At 40.6% G+C, this 20,231-nt stretch overlaps 1 protein-coding gene across 1 annotated transcript in view; it reads left to right on the forward strand.

Annotated features, from left to right (window-relative positions):
- The window catches only part of LOC138598364 (complexin-2), a 54,143-nt gene extending 42,848 nt beyond the window's left edge, over positions 1 to 11,295 (forward strand). Inside the window, exons 3-4 of the mRNA XM_069670147.1 lie at positions 9,888 to 10,063; positions 10,173 to 11,295. Coding sequence (XP_069526248.1) covers positions 9,888 to 10,063; positions 10,173 to 10,370 — 374 coding nt within the window. The 3' untranslated portion in view covers positions 10,371 to 11,295. The remainder of the gene's footprint in view (positions 1 to 9,887; positions 10,064 to 10,172) is intronic.
- Positions 11,296 to 20,231: the final 8,936 nt, after the last annotated feature.

Below are 20,231 nucleotides of genomic sequence, written 5' to 3' on the forward strand. Positions count from 1 at the left end.
TCTTTTAAGAAACAGGCTTCTTTTTGCAACGATCAGAGTCGCCACTGCTGGTTATTAGACAGAATGCAGGTTTAAGATACTTACGCCATGGCTTCACTTTTGAAACAAGGAGGCTATCAACGTCTCATTTACAGTCATGGCTTTAAAATTAGACCACATCACATACTGATAAGTGATCTATATTGTCAGCCTAAAGATTGACACTCTCTTCTTAATCGTGAATCGTGAGCCTGATTTGCACCTCTAATTAGGACTTCTTGAAATCGCTTCAGACAGAGAGGACATAAAGAGACTTTTGTTAAAATATTAAAAGTGAATTTCTTGCTACTACTAACCCAAAGGAAGCAGATCACAGACTGTGCTGTTCAGTATTTACCTTTATCCAAGGCTGACAAATTTCCAACATTACAGGTGTAATTTCAAGCTCAGCTGCTAATGAAATACACATGCTCAGGTGCACGTGTGGAGTAAGACCACCAGAGCTTTAAAAACTTGTTTTGTTGAACTCTGCAGTACAGAAATAATGGAGACGAGTGGCTGCACACTTTTCCAAGACAAACACAACTCGTCCACTCTCAGATATGTGTGCAGTAAAATATTCTTGATGAAGATGGGGAGACAAACTGGGCTTTCCTTCTTGAAGGAGAACTCTTCTCAGCCTCAGTGAAGAATTGAATAGACCATGGTTGCAGTTCCTCCAGTGGCCACTTGAGGCTGGCTCACAAAATGAGTAAATTCCCATAGACCTCCATATTAAAACGCACATTCAACTTGTCTTTATATAACTCACCCCTTTAGATAATATTGAGGCTCAAAGTTCTGCTTAATCAGGGACGTGGTAGCTCTGAGTGGCAGGTGGGAGCTGCTAGGTGTCTGCGAGGTGTCACCTCAGCTGATTCAGTCACTGACCTTAGTCTCTCTTAGTGTGTGTGGTAAGATATAATATGACTCACTGTGAGTTTAATTGTACTAACAGACCGTCCAAGAAGTGTGTGTGCTCCAGCTTTTTCGTTGAGTGAAATTCCAGCATTATTTTATTTATATGTTAGCACTTATTAGCAACTGCTTACGTTTAACAGTGACAATGCTATTTTTCAATGTTGTGTTCTTGTGCTGTTACCTATTTCCCCATTTTACTTTATACATGAAAATAGTTGGTGCTTTCACATAGAACTAAGACCGCAACCACAACAGTACAAATTAAACTAACGGGTGCTGCCAACTGTGATTCTCAAACCAGAACATATTAGCTGTTTTAGCTGACTGCTAGCTTGCCGGGCTAATCCAACACATTGGCTAGGCTGCATCTCTTTTCCCCCAGGGTGCTTTTTACCTACTTGCAATACATAGCCACTCATTTGGCTCAGTCGGGGAGAAAAAGAAAGAAATTTTCAAATAAATTACATTTGAGAATAATCAAATCTAAACGTGACCCAAGGCTTTAGGCAACGAATGGCCAGAACTCCGACCATACCCTGACACCTTACTGGACTTGTCAGGTCCAGGTTATGCAATCAAACTGCATTCAAGGACACAATATCTTTGTCTCATTAGGACTGACCACTATTAGGCTACCACAGTCCATCCATCTCTGTCTACATCCATCCTTCTTTCCTGTTCCTCTGGGCCTGGTGCAGGAATGGGACGGGGCAATTTCCCTTCCCTCCATTGCTTGATCCCTCTTTCTATTCTAATTCACTCATCCATTCCCTCCCATGGGCTTGATGCAATTCACTCTCCTCCATCTTTTCCCATTCAGCTGCCTCTCCTTCCATCCATCCTTTTGTCCCTCCTGCTGGGAGCAATGGAGATTAGCTTGTTAGCATTTTTATTCCCTTTTCCATCTACTGTTCCATCCCTTCATCCATTATTTTGAGCAGAGCATCCTAACTTATCTCTCTTCCTCCATCCATCCTTCCATTCACTCCTCCGTCCATCCAGCCCAGACTGAAGCGTTGTAATTTACCTCCCATAGAGGTTCTGTCTTATAGTGCTGTGACCTTTTCTCCTGGCATTTATTTCATTGGGACACAGCTGGCAGTCCATGAATACACACACACAAACACACACACTCACACACAGAGATGAGGTCTCGGCCCTAGTTTTAGTCCCGGGGGGAATGATACCATTTTGAGATGAAGCCTTTTCCACTGAATGGGAGCGCTGTGATGAGGTGGGCGAGTCAGGACATCAATCCAACAACAAACCTGAAGTGTTTCTCATGCATACAAATGATCTGAGTGGCCAACATTGATTTTGTTGATATAAATGTGTATTCATTCATATGTAAAGCCTTTTCTTTATGGATCTGCAGTATTAATTCAAGGGAAATAGGAGCTTCCTCGAATATAAACTTCCATTTAAAGTTATGTAAATGTTGATGAACAAGACGCTTGTGTTTGCCACTGACAGGCTCAGATTGTTATTCTGAGTGTCTGACAACATTTAGGAAAGGGTCCCAGCAGAAATGCATCTTTTGCTTTCGGTAAGATGCTTTTTTTTAAAGCAGAAATAGCCATAGAATAGCCCTCTTCAAAGCCACCAGACTCCATTGACAAAAAGAGTCATTTTAACTCGTAGTACACTGGAGATGCTGGTCCACTACTGGCTCTATCCAGTCCTTTACTTGTCTTATTTTGTTATGCACAAATAAAGTGTTGGTTCCAATAAGCATGTAAAACACCAAAGTGACACAATAACACAAAGAAACAAAAGGGAGCAGCAGGTCAGTATCTCCTGTTGTCTGAGAGGTAAATTAGCTGCTTTTTTCAATGGACGCTGGTGGAACTGATATTTGGGATTCATTTTTGTGTAGCAATTGAATCTTGTAAAAAGTAAATTTTTGGGGAAATGATACACTTTTTTATTAGTTTAAAAAATGTTGATTAAAAGAGATAATTGTGAGTAGACCTGTCCTCGCCTTATCCCTAGGTTAGGCCGTAGGACTGCTTTCAGAAGTAGTGAAAAACTTAACCAGATAGAAGTATGTGATGCATTTTTTTCTTTATTTTTCAAGAAAATACAGCATAATAAAAAGTTTTATCAACAAAAATAATCTCTGATGGTAGAAGGTTAGAACAGCCTGGAGGCCGATGTAGCCTCAGAGACAAAACTGAGGGCAAAAAGAAGATGATCCTCGCTGTTTTTTTTCCTGGTAAGTTAAGTGTGTGTTTCGATTAACGGAAGTGGCTACGGCAGCTGATAATGCTTTAACTGTTTCCCCGCCGATCTCTACTGCGCAGACTCCGGCTCCAAATTACATCACCATGGCAAGATGGCAGCGCCCGCCACAGGCTATTTTGGCTTCAGTTTCTTACAATGAGAGCAGATGGAGACGCGTCGTCCATCTATATGATATACAGTCATTGTGTTCAACACTGACTTTTCTCTTATAGTTCACAGCAGTCTAATTTCATTTAGGCACAAGCAGTCAAACACAAAACAGGAACATAACACATACTGCCGTACACACAAACCCATTCACTCTGTCAAATTCAGCTGCACTGAACTTTTATCTAATTATCCTGACACACACACACACACACACACACACACACACACACAGAGGGCCTCACTAATGTAATTAGATGTTGGACACCTCCTGAACATTTCATCGGCTCAGCTTGAGGTATAGATTTCAGCTGCGGGCCACAGATTGTATTTGCTTGTTGTTTAATTAGAAATCGGACTCATCAGTTTCCGTGTTGTGTTAGATTAATCAGGACAGGGTGTGAACCTCACCATTGTGTCGACACCAATCACTGTGAACAAGCTCTTTACGTACTTTGGTGTCTTATGACTTGGGATGCTAGGTGCTAAAAGTTTTAGAAGTTCTTCAGCCGATCTTTGTGGGCAAATGTGTCGGATCGAAGTGCATTTGTGTTCTTTCCACTCTTTAGCTTCGGTTTTCCTGATTCTAGTGATATGAAGAATATTTGAATTCACTCCAAGAAATTACGTCAAAGAGAAAATACACCTTAGCATATGTCCTGTCTCTCGTGCTTCCTCTTACACGAAGGTACATTTGGATTGGAGATAATGTGCAGGGACTTTCCAGAGATGACTAATTCAGTCCTTTGCAAGGATAAGGTGAAAAATGTTCTTCATGCTGTACTTGAAATTTCCGCAGGTGATTAGATGGGATCACAGAGTCTCTGTGAAGCCCACGCCTTGTCTCCAGAAAGGTGCCATCAAATGTTTTGTTCCTGACATGTACATCCTGCCTTTGCCTCGATATCAAACCTGTGAATCTCTCGCCTTTTCTCATAAAGAAGCCCATATTAAAGATAGCGTTCAGATAATCTCTGAGTAATCAGCGTGATCTGGTCCCGACCAGGCAGGTCGAGCTCACCGTTTCATTTCCTGTGGAGGCGGGATGATGCAAGCAGGCGAGGACGCTGCGATAACAGGAAGCCACAGGCAGGTTGATAAGCTGACCTGAGACTCTGAACAGAACCAGACAGTTTGTAGCGCTCACGTTAGGATTTGAGTAATGATGTAACCACGAGGCCGCCCTGCCTCCCAAATATCTGATTGATGTAGCCGAATTTTCATGTGACTTATGAAGGCGTAATTTGATGTTGGAGGTCATTTATTATTAAAATGAGCTTCATTTTTCAAAATCCTCCACCCTGAACAAATTATCCAGCTGCACCGTCATCCATCTGCCCGGCTGGAGGCGGGAGGCGGTGGTCCACGCTTTGTCTCCCTGACTTCCTCTGTCTCATGCTCTCCTCCTTGTTCTCGTTCATTTTTCAGCTCAGGCTTTCTTCTTTGCCTCTTCCTTTTTCATTTTTTAACAGTTGCTCTTCCAAGAAAAGTTTCCATGCAGTTCTCAGAGAAGCAAAAAGTGATTAGCTGTGTCCTCAGACACCCTAACATGACATCAAAGAAGAAGAACCGGCGGTGAAGGCCAGCGGTGAAGGCCTGCAGTTTGCCATGATGGATGGGACAATGTTGACTTAGTTTGAGGTTGTTTAATATATGTTAAGGTTACTATTGATGCATGTCCAAAAATAATTCAACTTTTTATATTTCTAAAAAACCTGACACTAGCGGGCAAACTAGATCACCGAAGCTGCCGGCGAGGTTGGAGGTTACCTGCAGGAGGAACATCTTTAACGCCTCCTTTTAAAAGCTTTTTAGCCTTGAACTGATCAGAAAGATGTAATCACAACTCTGACTCTGCTATTGTTTCTCACATACAGCAGAAACACTTAATCAACTTCGACCAAACCTACTAACTCAATCCTATCTCATCCACAGTGGCTCTGAGCTGCTCATATTTTGACTGTTTGGGCGTCTGTTGAAGCGATTAAGGAGCCATCGTGTCACTGAATCTCAGCCTACTTTAATTTAGAGCTTTTGTGCGGTAAATCCCCTGTGACAAAGAGAGCTGCCCTGTGGGAAGATTGAGTGAAGTAATAAGCGATTGCATGCACAATCTCAAAGCCGGTTTGTGTTCTGTGGAAAACTGTGAGTCGGCCTCTAATGGACTGAGGGAGGAAGGGGAGGTCGAGAAGGAAGGAATAAAAGAGGAAGAATAGTCATGTGATGTGTGTGTGATGGATGTTAAGTGACAATTCAAAGAAATTCTGGTTTCAAAGAGGAAAACGGCCTCATTAAAGTTTAGCCTTGGAGCACTTTCTAAAATCACAGTTACAAAGTGCTTCACAAAAGCAGCAAAGTAAAGCAGTCAGCGAATACTTTTTTGTCATGTTTATCACCCAATGAGAGGGATCTTTGTTTGTCTGCATGCAGCTTAAATGTCTTGACATCCAGCTCGCTTGATATCACAAAGACAGCTGTTTGGAAAACTCAACGTACCGGAGTCTGTGGATCTAACAGGCAGGTAAATCTGTGTATCATCGGCATACGATGAAATAAGACACCATGTCTTTGCATTATGCTGTACGTCCAAGGGGAGAGAATTACAGGTAAAGGAGGGCAGAGACAGAGGGGGAGGGAAGAGGAACCGTAGAGGACCTATAAGAAAGACAGAGGAGGGGGATGGATGGATGAAGGGAGGGGACAAGTGAAGGGTAAAGACACCAATAGGTCAAATAGAAAACGTTCTCTGGATGGCCGAGTTAACATGGCTATCCCATTTCATTTTCAGCTTGTGCTCATCGGGTTAACAGGATCACTTTCTGGTCCTGAGTCTGGTTGGTACAGTAGTTTGTCATCAGAGAGCTTGAGTCTGGGTTGGGCTGAATATTTCATAATTACACGTATTACATCATTTCTCTTGCAAGCGGTCTGGCTTTAAGGACGAGTTTTTTCACTTGGACAACACTTGTATTATCTCACCAACTATCCAATGGCAATGACTCTTTTTTAACATATTCATGGTGCTCAGTAGAGGTAGTTGCTTGTTTACTGCTGCCTCGATTCGTTTGTGTGTGTGTGTGTGTGTTATTGTTCCTAAATAAAACAGATCAAGGCAGCAACTAGAATTGATGTTTTTGTCATTGGAGTCTGGTGGGTTTGAATGGAACGATGTAAATTCTTTTTGTAGTTAATCAAAGGATCTTACCTCCACAAAAAACGTCTGTCTTTGGAGGGACACTTAAAAACAAAATCAAGCTCTTTTAAAAGACGTACTTTGATCAGATCTACTGGAGCAATTCCAAAACTTAAGAGACCAAAATTTGTAAAAGAAAAACTAAAAAATGATGGGCCAGGTTTAAAAATATCATAATTGCCCTTCCCCAGTAGAGACAGCTGAAAACCATGTTCCTAATACTGGCTGTCCAGGACGGCCAACGCTAGATTCAAAAGAGGCAGACAAAGTTGAACTTTCTTTACTACAGGCAGCATGTTGTGCTTTTTCTGCGTTGATAACAATAATACTAATACTAGGAATACATTTCTCTTTACAGTGTTTTATGTTTTCTCTCTGTACATGTATTTGATCTTATTTTTCACTTGTATTTGCATGAGCAACGAAACACTTAGCATTATATGTATGTGTGTAACTTGGTCCGAAGGTGTTTTCACACATACATGCACACATCTCCAGTACATATGTTGTGTATCTGGGTGTTTTCACACACTGTAGCACACACAGCGGACAGTCTGACCTTAACCCGACTCCCCAGCGAGTCCTAGGGAACATTTCACCGACCCCCCCTCCCACCAGCTGAGCACTAATTTGTCATCCTCAGATTTGCTGCCACCACACAGCGCTGCAGGGCAATTAGGACCGCTGTTTGAGTCCGACAGGACCGGCCACCGCTGGGTTCACCAACCCGAGAGGGAACCAGTCCTCAAAGCCACATTTCTGCTGAGAAATTTACTCTACAGAACAGTTCTTGTATGGCTCTGTAAAATGGCAGGCTTTTATTGCCACATAACAGTAAATGACCACGATATATAGGTTGATAGGTTGGTAATCAATAGCGATGACGGCACCATTAATGTTTAATGACCTTCTGGGCTTCCAGAAGTAACATTCAGTCTCATAAAAACCTCCACACTGAGAACTACAAACATCACACGCCTACTACAGCTGAGCCAGAAAAGCAGTGTAACTGTCAAATTAACTATTGATTTGATCAGCAATTTGTCAATGATGATCAGTCAGTGGTGACAAATATGTGTGCACATTTTTGTTAACTGTAAAGTGGACATTTTAGTACAGCTCAGACTCACTGCGATCATTGGTATACTAATGTGCAAACATTTAGACGACTGTACATGTTTATTTAACTCAATTGTTTGAACCATAAAGAGGCTTAATGCTGCGTTTAGGAGCACGACTGCTTTGAGTGACAGGTGGGAGCTGCTAGCTGTCTGCTAGGTGTCACCTCAGTCACTGAGCTTCATCTCCGTTTGTGGTGTTGGGGATCTTTTCATGCAAATATCAGACAAACTTTATGGCTTGCTGTGCGGTTTGTTGAAGAAAAAGTCTTATTAGTAGTATCATATTATTGATATGTACTCACTAGTTAGCAATAGCATTGATTTCTGTGTGGCGGCCCCGTGCACTGGAGACAGGACTGTTGCTGCAGAGACGACGGCAGGCCGTAGTGATGAGAAGTACAGCTCCATAAAGACACAGCAGAAAAACTTTGTTGATGATGTGTTTGTCTTTAGCATTCTGCACTGAAGTTAATTATTTGTTTATTTGCATATATTAACCTTCCTACTGTTACCTACTGAAGCACTATAATGTATATCTATATCTACCATTATCTAACAAGACATTCAATCTTTCGGATACAGTGCAGAACATACCCAGCTTTCTATCGTTCATGACCTCTCCTTTCCTGAAATAATCTCCTCAGCAGTGAAACATATTTAGCTCTTATTCTGGCTCTGGTTAAGAAAGGCATTAGATGGCAAACCAGTCCACCAGCCAGGCTCTCCTCTCACTAGCGCCTCGGAGGCAGATCAATACCCAGATGAAGTTTTCTCTCTCCTGGAGGATCCATAATTCATACACGCTCAGGTGGTCCTGTATTTACTATCGATCAGACGGAGGTAACAGCAGCAGTATCGATGGGCCCGAGGGAGTCGCTTTCTCGTCTACAGAGCAGCTCCTGTCACGGGTAAAGAGGAGAGCCTGTTTTAGGAGGAGAGGGAGAGAAAGAGGAGGTGGAACCGAGGGACATAGAGCTGCCCTTAACCCCAAAGCATCCTGTTTTAGTTGTTATTCCAGTTATGAAACACACGGTCCATACACTTGTGTTTTAGCAGAAAACAGCACCAAAGTCAAATAAACAAAAATAAAGATCAGTGGAAAAACATACTGAAGTTTTTAAAGAAAACTTCCAGTAACTGATGACAAAAGAACAAGAGACCTCTGCTTAGATTTAATTTTAGGTTCATCATCAGTGAAAGGTTGGCGATTCAGATTGTCAAACAAGAACAGACCGAGTGAACTTTTTGTCTTTTGAATCTCTACACTTTTGTCTTTATCTACAACATTGTACACAGAGCACAGCATGAGTAATATGGCAGGCTCTAACCTCTACAAAACGAGTCTCAATGTGACAAATAAGTGTTCAATTTCCACACATTTTTTTATTGTCCAAGGTACATCTTCAAAGTGCTTGTATTGTCTAACCAAGAGTCCAAAAACCTGAGGCGCCGGTGAAGCTCAGCTCAGCTCAGCTGAGGCTCAGCCCTCGACGCAGCAGCCCCGGGCTCGACTCTGACCCTCGGCCCTTTTGCTGCCCCACTCTCTCCTCCCACATTTCCAACTCTATCCATTGTTCCCTCCAAATTACAACAAAAATTGATCCTCTTAAAAGCTTCATTATAAGTTATTTCCTCACTAATGAAGATAACCCACACTGCCTCTCACTGTCATGTTGAAAATGACGTTTCCTTTGTGTGCTATGAAGTAAAGAAGCCTTACCTCTTTAATCTTTCTTCCTCCTGTTATAAAGCGATTTAGCAGATTTCCCTCCAAATCCAAACCCAGGACTATTAATCTTGAACTTAAAACAGATCAAAAACATAGAAAAACATCAAATACTTCAATCAATGTTAAATAATTGGGTTTATTTCATGGTGATGGTGAGTACCTGGATCTGGAGGCACAGGTCCTGCAGACAGATGGCCGACACCAGATGGAAGAAAGTGTCTTCCTCTGTCTCAGCGGTCCTTTGAAGCCTTTCCAGCTGGCTCTTCTTCTTCTCTCTTGTTTTCCAAGAGGCTTCAAGGATCTTCAGGGCCCCCGTCGCCACATAATCCTCAGAACTGCTAACGCACAGAGTTTGTATTTGAATATCAGAGACGTTCAGGGTGTCATGCAGCCTGTGGTTCCAAGCTTTACTCGTGTCACAGTGATGACTCTGATATCAGGGAAGAAAAGACGGTAAAAGAGCAGAATCAGCATGTGTTTACCTCAAATATCTGCATGTTTGTTTTCTGTCCAGGGGCCACCAAAGACATGGGTAAGATGCTGGGCGGGGAGGAGGAGAAGGACCCGGATGCAGCCAAGAAGGAGGAGGAGCGGCAGGAGGCTCTGAGGCAGCAGGAGGAGGAGAGGAAGGCCAAACACGCCCGCATGGAGGCAGAGAGGGAAAAAGTACGGCAGACCATCAGGGACAAGGTAGGAGACTCTCCGCCGAGATTACTATTACACACCAGATCTTTTGCTCAATACCATCATACCTAATTTTCTGTTGGGTCATATCACCTTCTGTCCTCTCTGTGTTCAGTATGGGCTGAAGAAGAAGGAGGAGAAGGAGGCAGAAGAAAAAGCAGCCATGGAGCAGGCCTGCGAGGGGTCACTGACACGCCCCAAGAAGGCCATCCCACGGGGGTGTGGAGACGATGATGAGGAGGATGAGGAGAGCATCCTCGACACTGTCCTTAAGTTTCTGCCCGGACCTCTACAGGACATGTTCAAGAAGTAAAAAACCCACCTAGTAACCAAACAAACCCTAAAGTCAGGGTCCAGTTTGGCCGGGGCCAGGCTGCGGGGCGAAGGGAGGCGGGGATCTTTGGGTGGACAGGGTGGCGTGAAGGTTTGGGGGAAAGAGAGACTGGGGTACGGTTTGAGTGTAGAAGTTATTTCGGGCGGGAGGGTTTCTTGCCAAACTGTTAGAGGCTACACACTGCCTTTCTAGAAATCTTTTACTTTCTTTTCTACTCCTCGACGATTCTTACCCCTTTTATTTGCCACAGTTGCTGTACAACCTCTTTACTGCCACTTAGCACATTTCTTACAATAAGTACCCTTTTTGTCCTTTTCCTATTCGTACACAGACATTTTGATTGGTTGGCCATCATCTGTTGCCAAGCAATGGTGGCCGATGAAACACAGTATTCCCTTAAAGAAGGGCAGAGGACGCTTCTGTCCTCCTGCATCTTTGGTTTTTCAAATGGCACTGCCACCATGTTTTCCAGTAGATGGAGCATGTTGTTTACTTCAATGGGTGTTTTCTACTTTTATGAACCTGCTGTAGGTCTTTATATTGTAAAAAAGTTTGAAAAAAAATTAATCAACGTTTGAGTTTTTAGGACATGTGCCTTCATATCATCTCCTCCAGCAGAGGAATTGTCAATGAGGGTTTCATTTGGAGTCAAACAGTTGTACAGATGTTGGAAGCATGCAGGCAAGCGTTCAAGGATGCAAAATCGGACACTCTTGGAATTCTGGATTTGATTTAAAGTTGGTTAGTTGGCATATTTTTGGATTTCCAGAAGCCAGTGTTCAAACCAGGTACTTCTGGAAATCCAAGACCAAGTACTAAAGCCCTGACAGTCCATAAGACTATAAAATATATTACTTACACTTCTTCAGAAGAACTGTTTGCTGAAGAAACATTTTTATTTCCCTCCGACCTCTAGTTGTAAAACGCTACTCTTTCTTAACCTGTCAGCTAGTGAGACTGCCATCCTGCAAGAGAAGTCAAATTTAAGCTCTTGGACGAGTCGAGAATTTCTGTCAAAGTATGAATTTTCAATCACAAGGATTTTGGAACAGATTCAATTTAGCTCAAGGTTTCATCCATCCAAGCAAACATGACTCATTTTACCAGGTTTGAATCCAAAATAAATCCAGATCTACACAAATCTCCCACCAAGTCATGGTGATTTTAGGTTAGTGTGGTCCCCATAGACAATCAAAGGCAATGAACAGTTGGAAAAAGTGGGTTTAGGCGGTACTGTACGTGTCGTCATTTCCTGTCAAACCATCTATGATCGGTTAAAAGTGGGTTCTACATTTAGCGCTTCATTAACTGATTGTTATTAAGAGACTTTTATTTAAATTGTTTTTTCACTTTTTTCTTTCTTCTTCTTCTTCTTCACACGTGAATGCAAATACCGGGTAATGTCTGTTTTTTTTTTTACATACTTTATTTGACTTTTTGTGTTTGCAATTTGTTTCAATGCAACTGATATTGTGCAACCGCTCATCTATTTAACTTGTAAGTTTACCTTGATCTAAGTTCATCAACATTGAGACCAAAGAAATACTGGTGAGACCTTACTATTTCTTTTGTCACCACCAAAACAAAGACCTGCATGCTGGTTTTTATCGTACGCGCGAGGCCTGCTGGAGAAACCCTGCAGCCTGTTCAGTGTGTGCATGAATCCCAAAGAACACCGGTTAACTATAAAGATGATCCTATTTCCTAAAGAGTATTCCATGGCTAAATAAAACTCAAACACTGTAGACTGAGCCTTAGAAACCCGTTGTGTGACGTGTCTCACCTCACTGCCTGAAGAGCTCACTCAGAGCGGAGAATATTCTGCGCCCTGCATCTTCTTAATCAAACTTAATATCCAGCCTGTTCTCTCCCAGCTCTTCAGATGAGGCAGCTTGGTCAATGGCCCAATGCTTCAAAGTATGACAAGTTAGGTACCCCTCTAGCGTCATTTCTGGACTCTGTCTTGTGGCTTATTGTTTTGATTTTCCATTAAAGTCAGGTGACGTGGTATCCAGTTCGGAAAGTCTGCTCAGGGTGGATGTCAGGGGAGATTGATGCGTCATAAAAACGTGGGAGTCTAATCCAGGAGACTGGGGTTTGATGAGACTAAACATAATCACGTTTGATACCTAAAAATAACCATATGGGTTCACTACGTTAACCAAATGTTTGCAAATCCAAAACTTATAAATGTGACGTTTCTCAGCAAGCTTTATTTTTTTTTTATTCTGCGCGCAGTGTCTGAATACTAAGCAACCTCAGCATCAGCTGGTTTTTTTTACGTTTCTTTGGTAAATCTCCTTGAATAAAAGCAAATATTTAGCACACAGAGCAATTAAAAACAGACATCACGTCACTACCAAGGGAAGCTGAAGTGCCACGAGGAAACTTTCGTAACAGTCAGCGCTGGTGAGAAGCGCTCTGAAATTGGGGTTGTGGTTTCTGCCAGTGATAAAAATGCCTTTAAAGGCCCTAACTGAACGTTGCTTATTTGTTATTGTTAACGTGAGCTTTGTTTTGATCATCTAACCGTACCACGCACGTCTGATTTGTTGCCCATGTAAAACTGTGGCTAGTGGGGTACCTAGACAGTCCTATTTTGAAGCATAGGGGCCACTTACAAAGCCCCAGTATATGACAAGGTGGGAGTGACAAAATGTTGAAATATCATTGTGATTTGTCATTTAGCATTTAAGTAGGACGTGAATGGAAACAGTATTTAGTGATACTACCTTAATATATGGTCATTTATTAATAAAACAAAGCATGTTGGTTGTTCCTGAATGATCCGGTGGCTCATGAGTTTGTAACTTTAAGGATTAATATGACTAAGTTTTCATAAGCACTATAAAAACATTTTTATTTTCTAGCTCAGATAGGACTTTTCACTAGACTAAGCCATATTGTTTAGATTGCAATAATTACTTAAAATTATAAAAAAGAATATTTCAAAAGTCGAGTGTCTCTTGTTTGTTGTCTGAATACGAAAATCTAAAAAAAAAATGCATATCTGTTTGTAAATCCTCACCATTCTTATATATTTTAACATGTATACTAACGTATACACAGAGAGTGTATGTAGAAAAAAGAAGCCATTGTTATAACCGTCTCAGTGTACTACATGTGTACTGTAAGTGTGTGTTTATATGTGTGTCCTTCTACGTGTATGTGATGTGAGACCATGTCGTTGACTCATATAGTCCTGGTTTATTCTATGTAAACGTGTCTTTGATCTATTTTGTGCACAGGCAGAAACTGGGGCTGCTCCCCGGTCGTGCCACGTCTATAAAAAAAAAAACAACTTAACACATTCCTTTCAAATGTTGAGCATGCACATGTTGGGTAGAGAAGACAATACAACAGTTGTCAAAAAGAAAAAAAAACTAGACAATTTCCTGTTTCTGTCGGAGTCTCCAGGCAACAGAATGTGTGCGTTGGATCCAGAAAGATCGGCTGTGTGATGGGCTTGTTGAGTGTTCGATGTTCTTTGTTGTCTGAGCTTTGGAGAAGCTTAAAGCCGTGATCACACAGAAGTTGTTTTATTCAGCTGCAAAGAAGAAACTAAATCAAGCTGTTCCACTTCTATTCTTTAAGTTTGTACTAGTAGAAGTAGCTAGCTGTGTTCACACAAGAAATGTGAAAATATTAAACCTGGGGTCTCGTGCCCACGACCGAATCACAGCCGTGATGATATTCAGTACAACATCACTCCCTCTCATGTGATTTTACTTTTATACAACAGTTATACAAGTGGCAAATAGTAATAAACGTTAACAAACAATTTTTTGCTCCACTAACTCAACTAGTTCCACAACTTAACTGAAACTGGACTGTTGTTGCCAAGCAACACAAACATTCTCCTGCACTGACCACAGATCAGCTGTATTTATCATGTACGTTTATCTGTATGTTTTAATGTATCATCAACCAGTAAGAGTCCGCTGTGTGATTCAGAGGAACCAGCTTGATCAATGTAGACACACACAGTCTGCTGTAATGTAACAGTATTCAGAACACCTGGCTGAGGCGGAGTGATACATAGAGTGAAAAGTCCCAGTGATGTTGTGAACTGTGAACTGTTTATCACCACTCATGGAAGGCCTCTTGTCCAATCAGATTACTTGGTCAGAACTAACTGTTGTATAATTAAGTATATTCAAAGATGTCAGATTTCAGAATAAATTCTCTTGGTTTTTTAGATGTTGAAGGTTTTTAAATTTTAAACTGCCATTGAGGTCAAGATCTCTTTTGGCATCAGTCAGCACTTATGGAAAACATCCATAAACATGTATTTTACAGGAAAAACATGAGACTTGTGAAGGCTGATGTAGGAGTTTGGTTCAAATAACCAAATGATTTGATGGGATAAAAGCAGAAGCGCTTCAAGACCTAGATTGTTCTAGACTTCCTTAATCAGTAATATGCACACATCTTGCAAAATCACAAAAAAAGAGTCAGCTTAACGTTTACAAAGTGGTTAGAACCAATCGGTCTTTCAACAGCAGTCGAAACCCTCCTTCAGTATCTACACTGGCTCTGTTAAATTATGGCAGCTTTTCAACTCAAAGTTAGAGTACTTTCAACTGAATTAATAGATGGAGTTCCAGCCTGTTGTTGGTTCAAATTTATTTTCCTAACATTATTCCAACTGGTCAACACTTGTACAAGCAGGACTTAAATGAATCCTCTGTGATCACGGCTTTAAGACAAACTCTGACATTAACTGACGGCTTTGTGAAAGGAAATAGGGGACGTGCAATTTAAAAAAAGAATAGATACTGTAACTTTTTTTGTTGAAACTCCATTTGGACTCTCTCACTTCCTCATCACTCACATTTGGATTTCAATGTAAAAATCATTTTGAAGTGTCATGTCTTTAAAGAAGAGATCAACCGTCACACATTTATTTGAATGCAGTTGCTTTGCTCATCCTCATAAACTTACCACCCTAGTTGCTGTATGCATGAGTGTCAGCCACGTAAGTTTAGATAAAGTGCAGAATGTAGACTGATTTTTATTTTTTACATTAAGACAGGGATTGCCACAATTCCTGCTGCACCCGAGGCCAGGCCAGTTCCACCTTCAGCACGAGAATTACATTTATTCAAGCCGTGCATCTGTTAGACACACGTGGACATTAATCCTGCAGGAGGCTTAATTCATGGGCCCCTTCACGGAAACTACAGCCATGCATCCTCTGTATGTAAAACAGTCTCTTAGCGGGACTCATCTCAAGGCGTCACAGCATGTGAACTGCCTTTGAAAAGGGCTATTACCGCGTCATGTGTCTGTGGGTTAGTGCTAACTCATCTGTCCAATCTGTGCTTGTCTTGCCGTGAAGTGTTGTTTTGCTTCATTCTGGTTGCATGAGAAACGTCAGTGTTTGTGGAGCTGCAGCTTTTCAGTGTAGGCAAATCCTTGGGTTGATAGACAATAGTGTAAGTAGGAGGTCTTAAAAATTAAACAATTATTTTACTGAGAATAGAAACTGTATATTTTCCTAAAAGAAAGAGAAATGGCTGAATGAGAGTTGAAAACTGCAGGTGTAGATGTTGACATGAAAGGCCTCAAAGACGTTAAACAACCACATCGAATCTTGGCTTGTGTTTCTTTCAAACGGTGGAAACTCGAGCTTCAGATTATGCAACTGAAAAACTGGATTGTCAAAGCATCTTCTGTTGTCAGGAGCCCAGAGAGAACTGAGAAACAGGCTTAGCTTGGAACTGCCTTTCAAAACCATCGTTTACAAAGATCTATTAGCCTTGGTGATATTTCTCATGAATATTACAACACAAACGACTTTAAAAGGGAGGCGTGTGAAAGACACGCCGTACATGTTTACTTCTTAAATAGAACCTTTATGAAATGCAAAGTAAAAACTTAACTTCATCCAACTCCAAACAAAGCTTGACTTGATTTTTCTGAACACTGTAATGATGTCATAACATTTGTCTTTTTCGTAACATTTTTACGTACACTTTATATTATTGTAACTGCCCTGCTGATTCCTGCCAGTAGATCCTCAAGAGGAAGTAAACGTGTCTTTCTTGGTGAATGTTTTACCAAGACTTCAAGTTCAGAAGCTCGTCTTCTCGCCATGTTTACTTTCCCTGTCGTGGAAGTTGAGATTTCGCCGATCTTTCGTTAGCTTAGCTCGTTAGCACAACTGTTACTGTGAAGAGAAACTCTCTGAATACATTCCAGTCTTTTTGGCATTTGCACTAGAAATACGTTCAAATGTTACTCTAACAACAGTTATGGCATCAAAAGAGTTGCAACTATCAACTACCTGTTTTTTCTTTAGTCCACCAGCCCTCTAGAAGTTCAAAGGTACGAGAGATTAAAAAACTTAGCCACCACAGAACTGACTGTGGCAGCAATCCCTTTATTTGGCCAATTGTGCTACATTTGGAAATGTTCGCGAGTTTGCAGATGATGTGACCTTCTCCATGTCACTGCATTCGCTCACTTTACTGTATGGAGAAAAGCTGGGATTCACAAGGATTCTGGGAGACAGTGACAAATAACAAAATTCAGAAGAAAAAAAAGATTCCAATAAAGGGAAACAATTTCCTACGAGTGGACCGAGAGGGTGTTTCTTATTTAATTCAGGGTGAAATCATTTCAGGGTCCAGAGGTTAAGAATGTAAAATATGAGTTATTATGCTATCGTTTCCTTAATTGCATGTCATATATTCTATGTGGAGCCCAATCACTGTAAAACTGTCTCATCGATAAAACTGAATCATTCTTTTTGGACATTTAATGCATTACACAAATAAAAAAAGTTTTGTAAAAAGCTCCTCGTCTCTTTATTTTATGTTCTGCTTTCCTTTTGTTCAGTGTGTTTTTTTCACAAACTACATTGTTTAATTGCTCGATGTTAATTATTATAATAACTTCAAATCTTTAAAATCTGTATCATACTGTATGTTCATGTCTGAAGTTAATGTTAGAATCGTAGGCTAATTAGCAAAGGCCTACCACCTCAAGACCACGGGGTATTATAACATTACTTAACTAGCATTTTAATTTATTCAACTACCTTTGTGAAAATTATTTATAATTATTTTGCCTGTAATTTTGGCAGTATAAACATGGCTGCCATTTGCAATGGAGAGGAAGCCAATCAGAGGCTTAAATCAAGAGGTAACAACACCAACAACTGCTAGTGGTTGAGTGTAGCTGTTAACTATTGATTTAGAAACTCTGTCCCATGTTACTGCCCCATATAAAACCAACTGTCAACAACAAAACTGCTGCTTGGCAAGGCAAGGCAAGGCAGCTTTATTTATGTCACTTTTCAAACACAAGGCAAATCAAGATTATTTCAGAGCCATAAAAATACACAATATAACTGATTAAGATAGACAAAACAAGGCAGACAAAGAAAATAAATGTAAATTACAGGGGAAAAAATACTATCAAAAGCACAGGGTTTTTCAACTTAGATTTGAATGTGGCTCGGGTTAGAGTGCATTTGATATCTTACGGATTCACGACATTTACAGCTTGTTAGAATCATTGTACAAGTGTCAAAACTACTGAGAAAATAATGCTAAAATAATAAGTCACTGATGTGTACAGGAAATATCTACAGGAAACAATAATACCATGCTGAATGAAGAAATAACATACCATCAGGCGTCAAGCACTGCTGGAGCACTAATAATTGTAGTGATTGGATGCACAGCGACAGTCGTAGTTAAAGTTTATACGCTTGTAGACTTAATTTTTTATAAAAGAACTTGATTTGGTCCTTCAAAAATGATTAAACGTTTGCGTTTCATGCTCACCCAGGCAGCGAAAGATCTTCAAATGTCTAGTAAGTTGGTAATTGGAAAATGTAATTCGACTTTTACTTCCGGAACCGTCTGAAATCCCTCCTCCCACTACTCAAAGCAAAATGGCGCGCTCTCACCTGTCAGAGAAGGACCCCAAACAGCCATGGTGGGGTTGGTTTGCGTCCTCCAGTAGCATGTCAGAGGTTTGCTTTGGTACATTTTACTTCACACGGAGACAAATCACCACTGAATCATCAACAAAAAGTCACTGTGAAACAGCAACGGTCGTTCTGTCCCTGGAGTCGGCTAATGTCCTGTCAGGTAAGACTCTTACAAAGCTGGTTTATATGCAGGAAGACGACTTATTCGGATGAAAATTCGGATGCTCCTAATTATTTTGCTATTGACAAGCCAGCTGGTAATCAATAGTCTCGTTTCCAGTCTTTTCTAAGGAAAGGTGTTATAAATTATTTACGTTTTTCAGGGGTAATACATGTCCATACCTCCTAAACAAACATAAGAAAGTAGCCTAAGTAAAGCTTTATTTCTGTGGCACCTTTTAAACACACCGTTATAAAGTGATTCATAAATCATATCTGCAAAACCTTTTAGTCCAAACCGTAGTAATAAAACTGTTGGCCAAGAAAACTAGTTTTCCCTCAGTGACTGTCTTTTGTACTTAAATAAATCTCTACTATAATTAGTCTGCTGCGTGTTGCAGGGTATTAATAAAGCTCCTGGTAAATAAATTAATCACCAAAGGCGCGGCCAACAAACGTTCACTAATCCCACAAACCCCCTCAGATGTTCAGTGTATGTTCAGTGTGTGTGCATGTTAGGGGTTTATCATGTATGTTACAGTAGCAAAAACACACAAGGACTTGTGGTAGCAATACTCTTAGTAATTATAAAACTGAAGTTGTGTTTATTCTTACACTCTCAACTGCTTACTAAATATACTAACCAGAATAAACAGTTAAAAAAAGCACAGTACTTATGATATAAAGGTAAAGGTAATACAATGTATTAAGATAGTCTCTGTATCAAAAAAGCTAAATGTCCAGAACACGGGTAAACTGAGACACGTAAAATTAGGGGAGACATATCTTATTTAAAATGACCATGGCTCTGATTCAGATCTTAGAAGGAGAACTCGTGGGATGAAAATAATATCTGGAAAACAAATTTTACATAAACTTATAAGATTTAAAAAAGACAAAGATTTAAAAAACAAATGTAATAAGGGGAACGATTGAAAAAACAAATACTAGGTACTTTATACAACGTTATAGAAGGTTTTAAATAAAAAAGAACATTTACATCATTAGGATAAATATAGGGGTTAATACATTTAAGGGATAATCACTTAAAAGGAAATTTTACAGTCAGATAAAATCAAATTGCCACGTCAAACACAAGGTTCTGTTTGCAGGACTAAAAACTGAAATCTATAAAAGTTTTCTTCTTCAGCAGTTGTCGGTAACGGTTGGCAGAGTCTCTGTTGACGCCTGTTGTTCATTTGAATCAGCCTAAAAAAACAATCAGAGTGTGATGTTAATGAGCTTCTGTTGTTGATCTGAGTGCATGAGGAACAGTGTGAACTGTGTGGATGACAAAGTTCTGGCTCTGTGTTAAACAGAACAGGTGCAGGCTGACAAGCAGATCAGCATTTTCTCAGTAGCCGAGTCTGAAGAAACTTTCTTTGTACTAAATATATTTAGTACATTTCAGAGAAAGACTTCTGTGGTAGTAATTCTGACCAGATGGAGGTGTTAGAGAAGAGGTCGTTTGGAATCATCTTCTTGGGACCAAAGCTGTGAGATGACTAACAGAGCGCTGGATAGTTTGGTTTGCGTTCCATATTTTTAACTGTTTATATTTAAAGTAGATTTTAAAAAAATGTAGAAATGATCAGTTTGCACGCTGACCTCGATTGCTCGGTCATGTTGATTTGCCCTGTACAACATCAGGAAGATCAGACCCTACCTGTCAGAGCATGCAACGCAGCTGCTGCTACAGGCTCTCGCGATATCATGCAAAGATTACTGCAACTCCC

The sequence above is a fragment of the Semicossyphus pulcher genome, unplaced genomic scaffold (assembly GCF_022749685.1).
Source record: "Semicossyphus pulcher isolate SPU_LCO1_2020_fin unplaced genomic scaffold, fSemPul1.0.p SCAF_2, whole genome shotgun sequence".
NCBI lineage: Eukaryota > Metazoa > Chordata > Actinopteri > Labriformes > Labridae > Semicossyphus > Semicossyphus pulcher.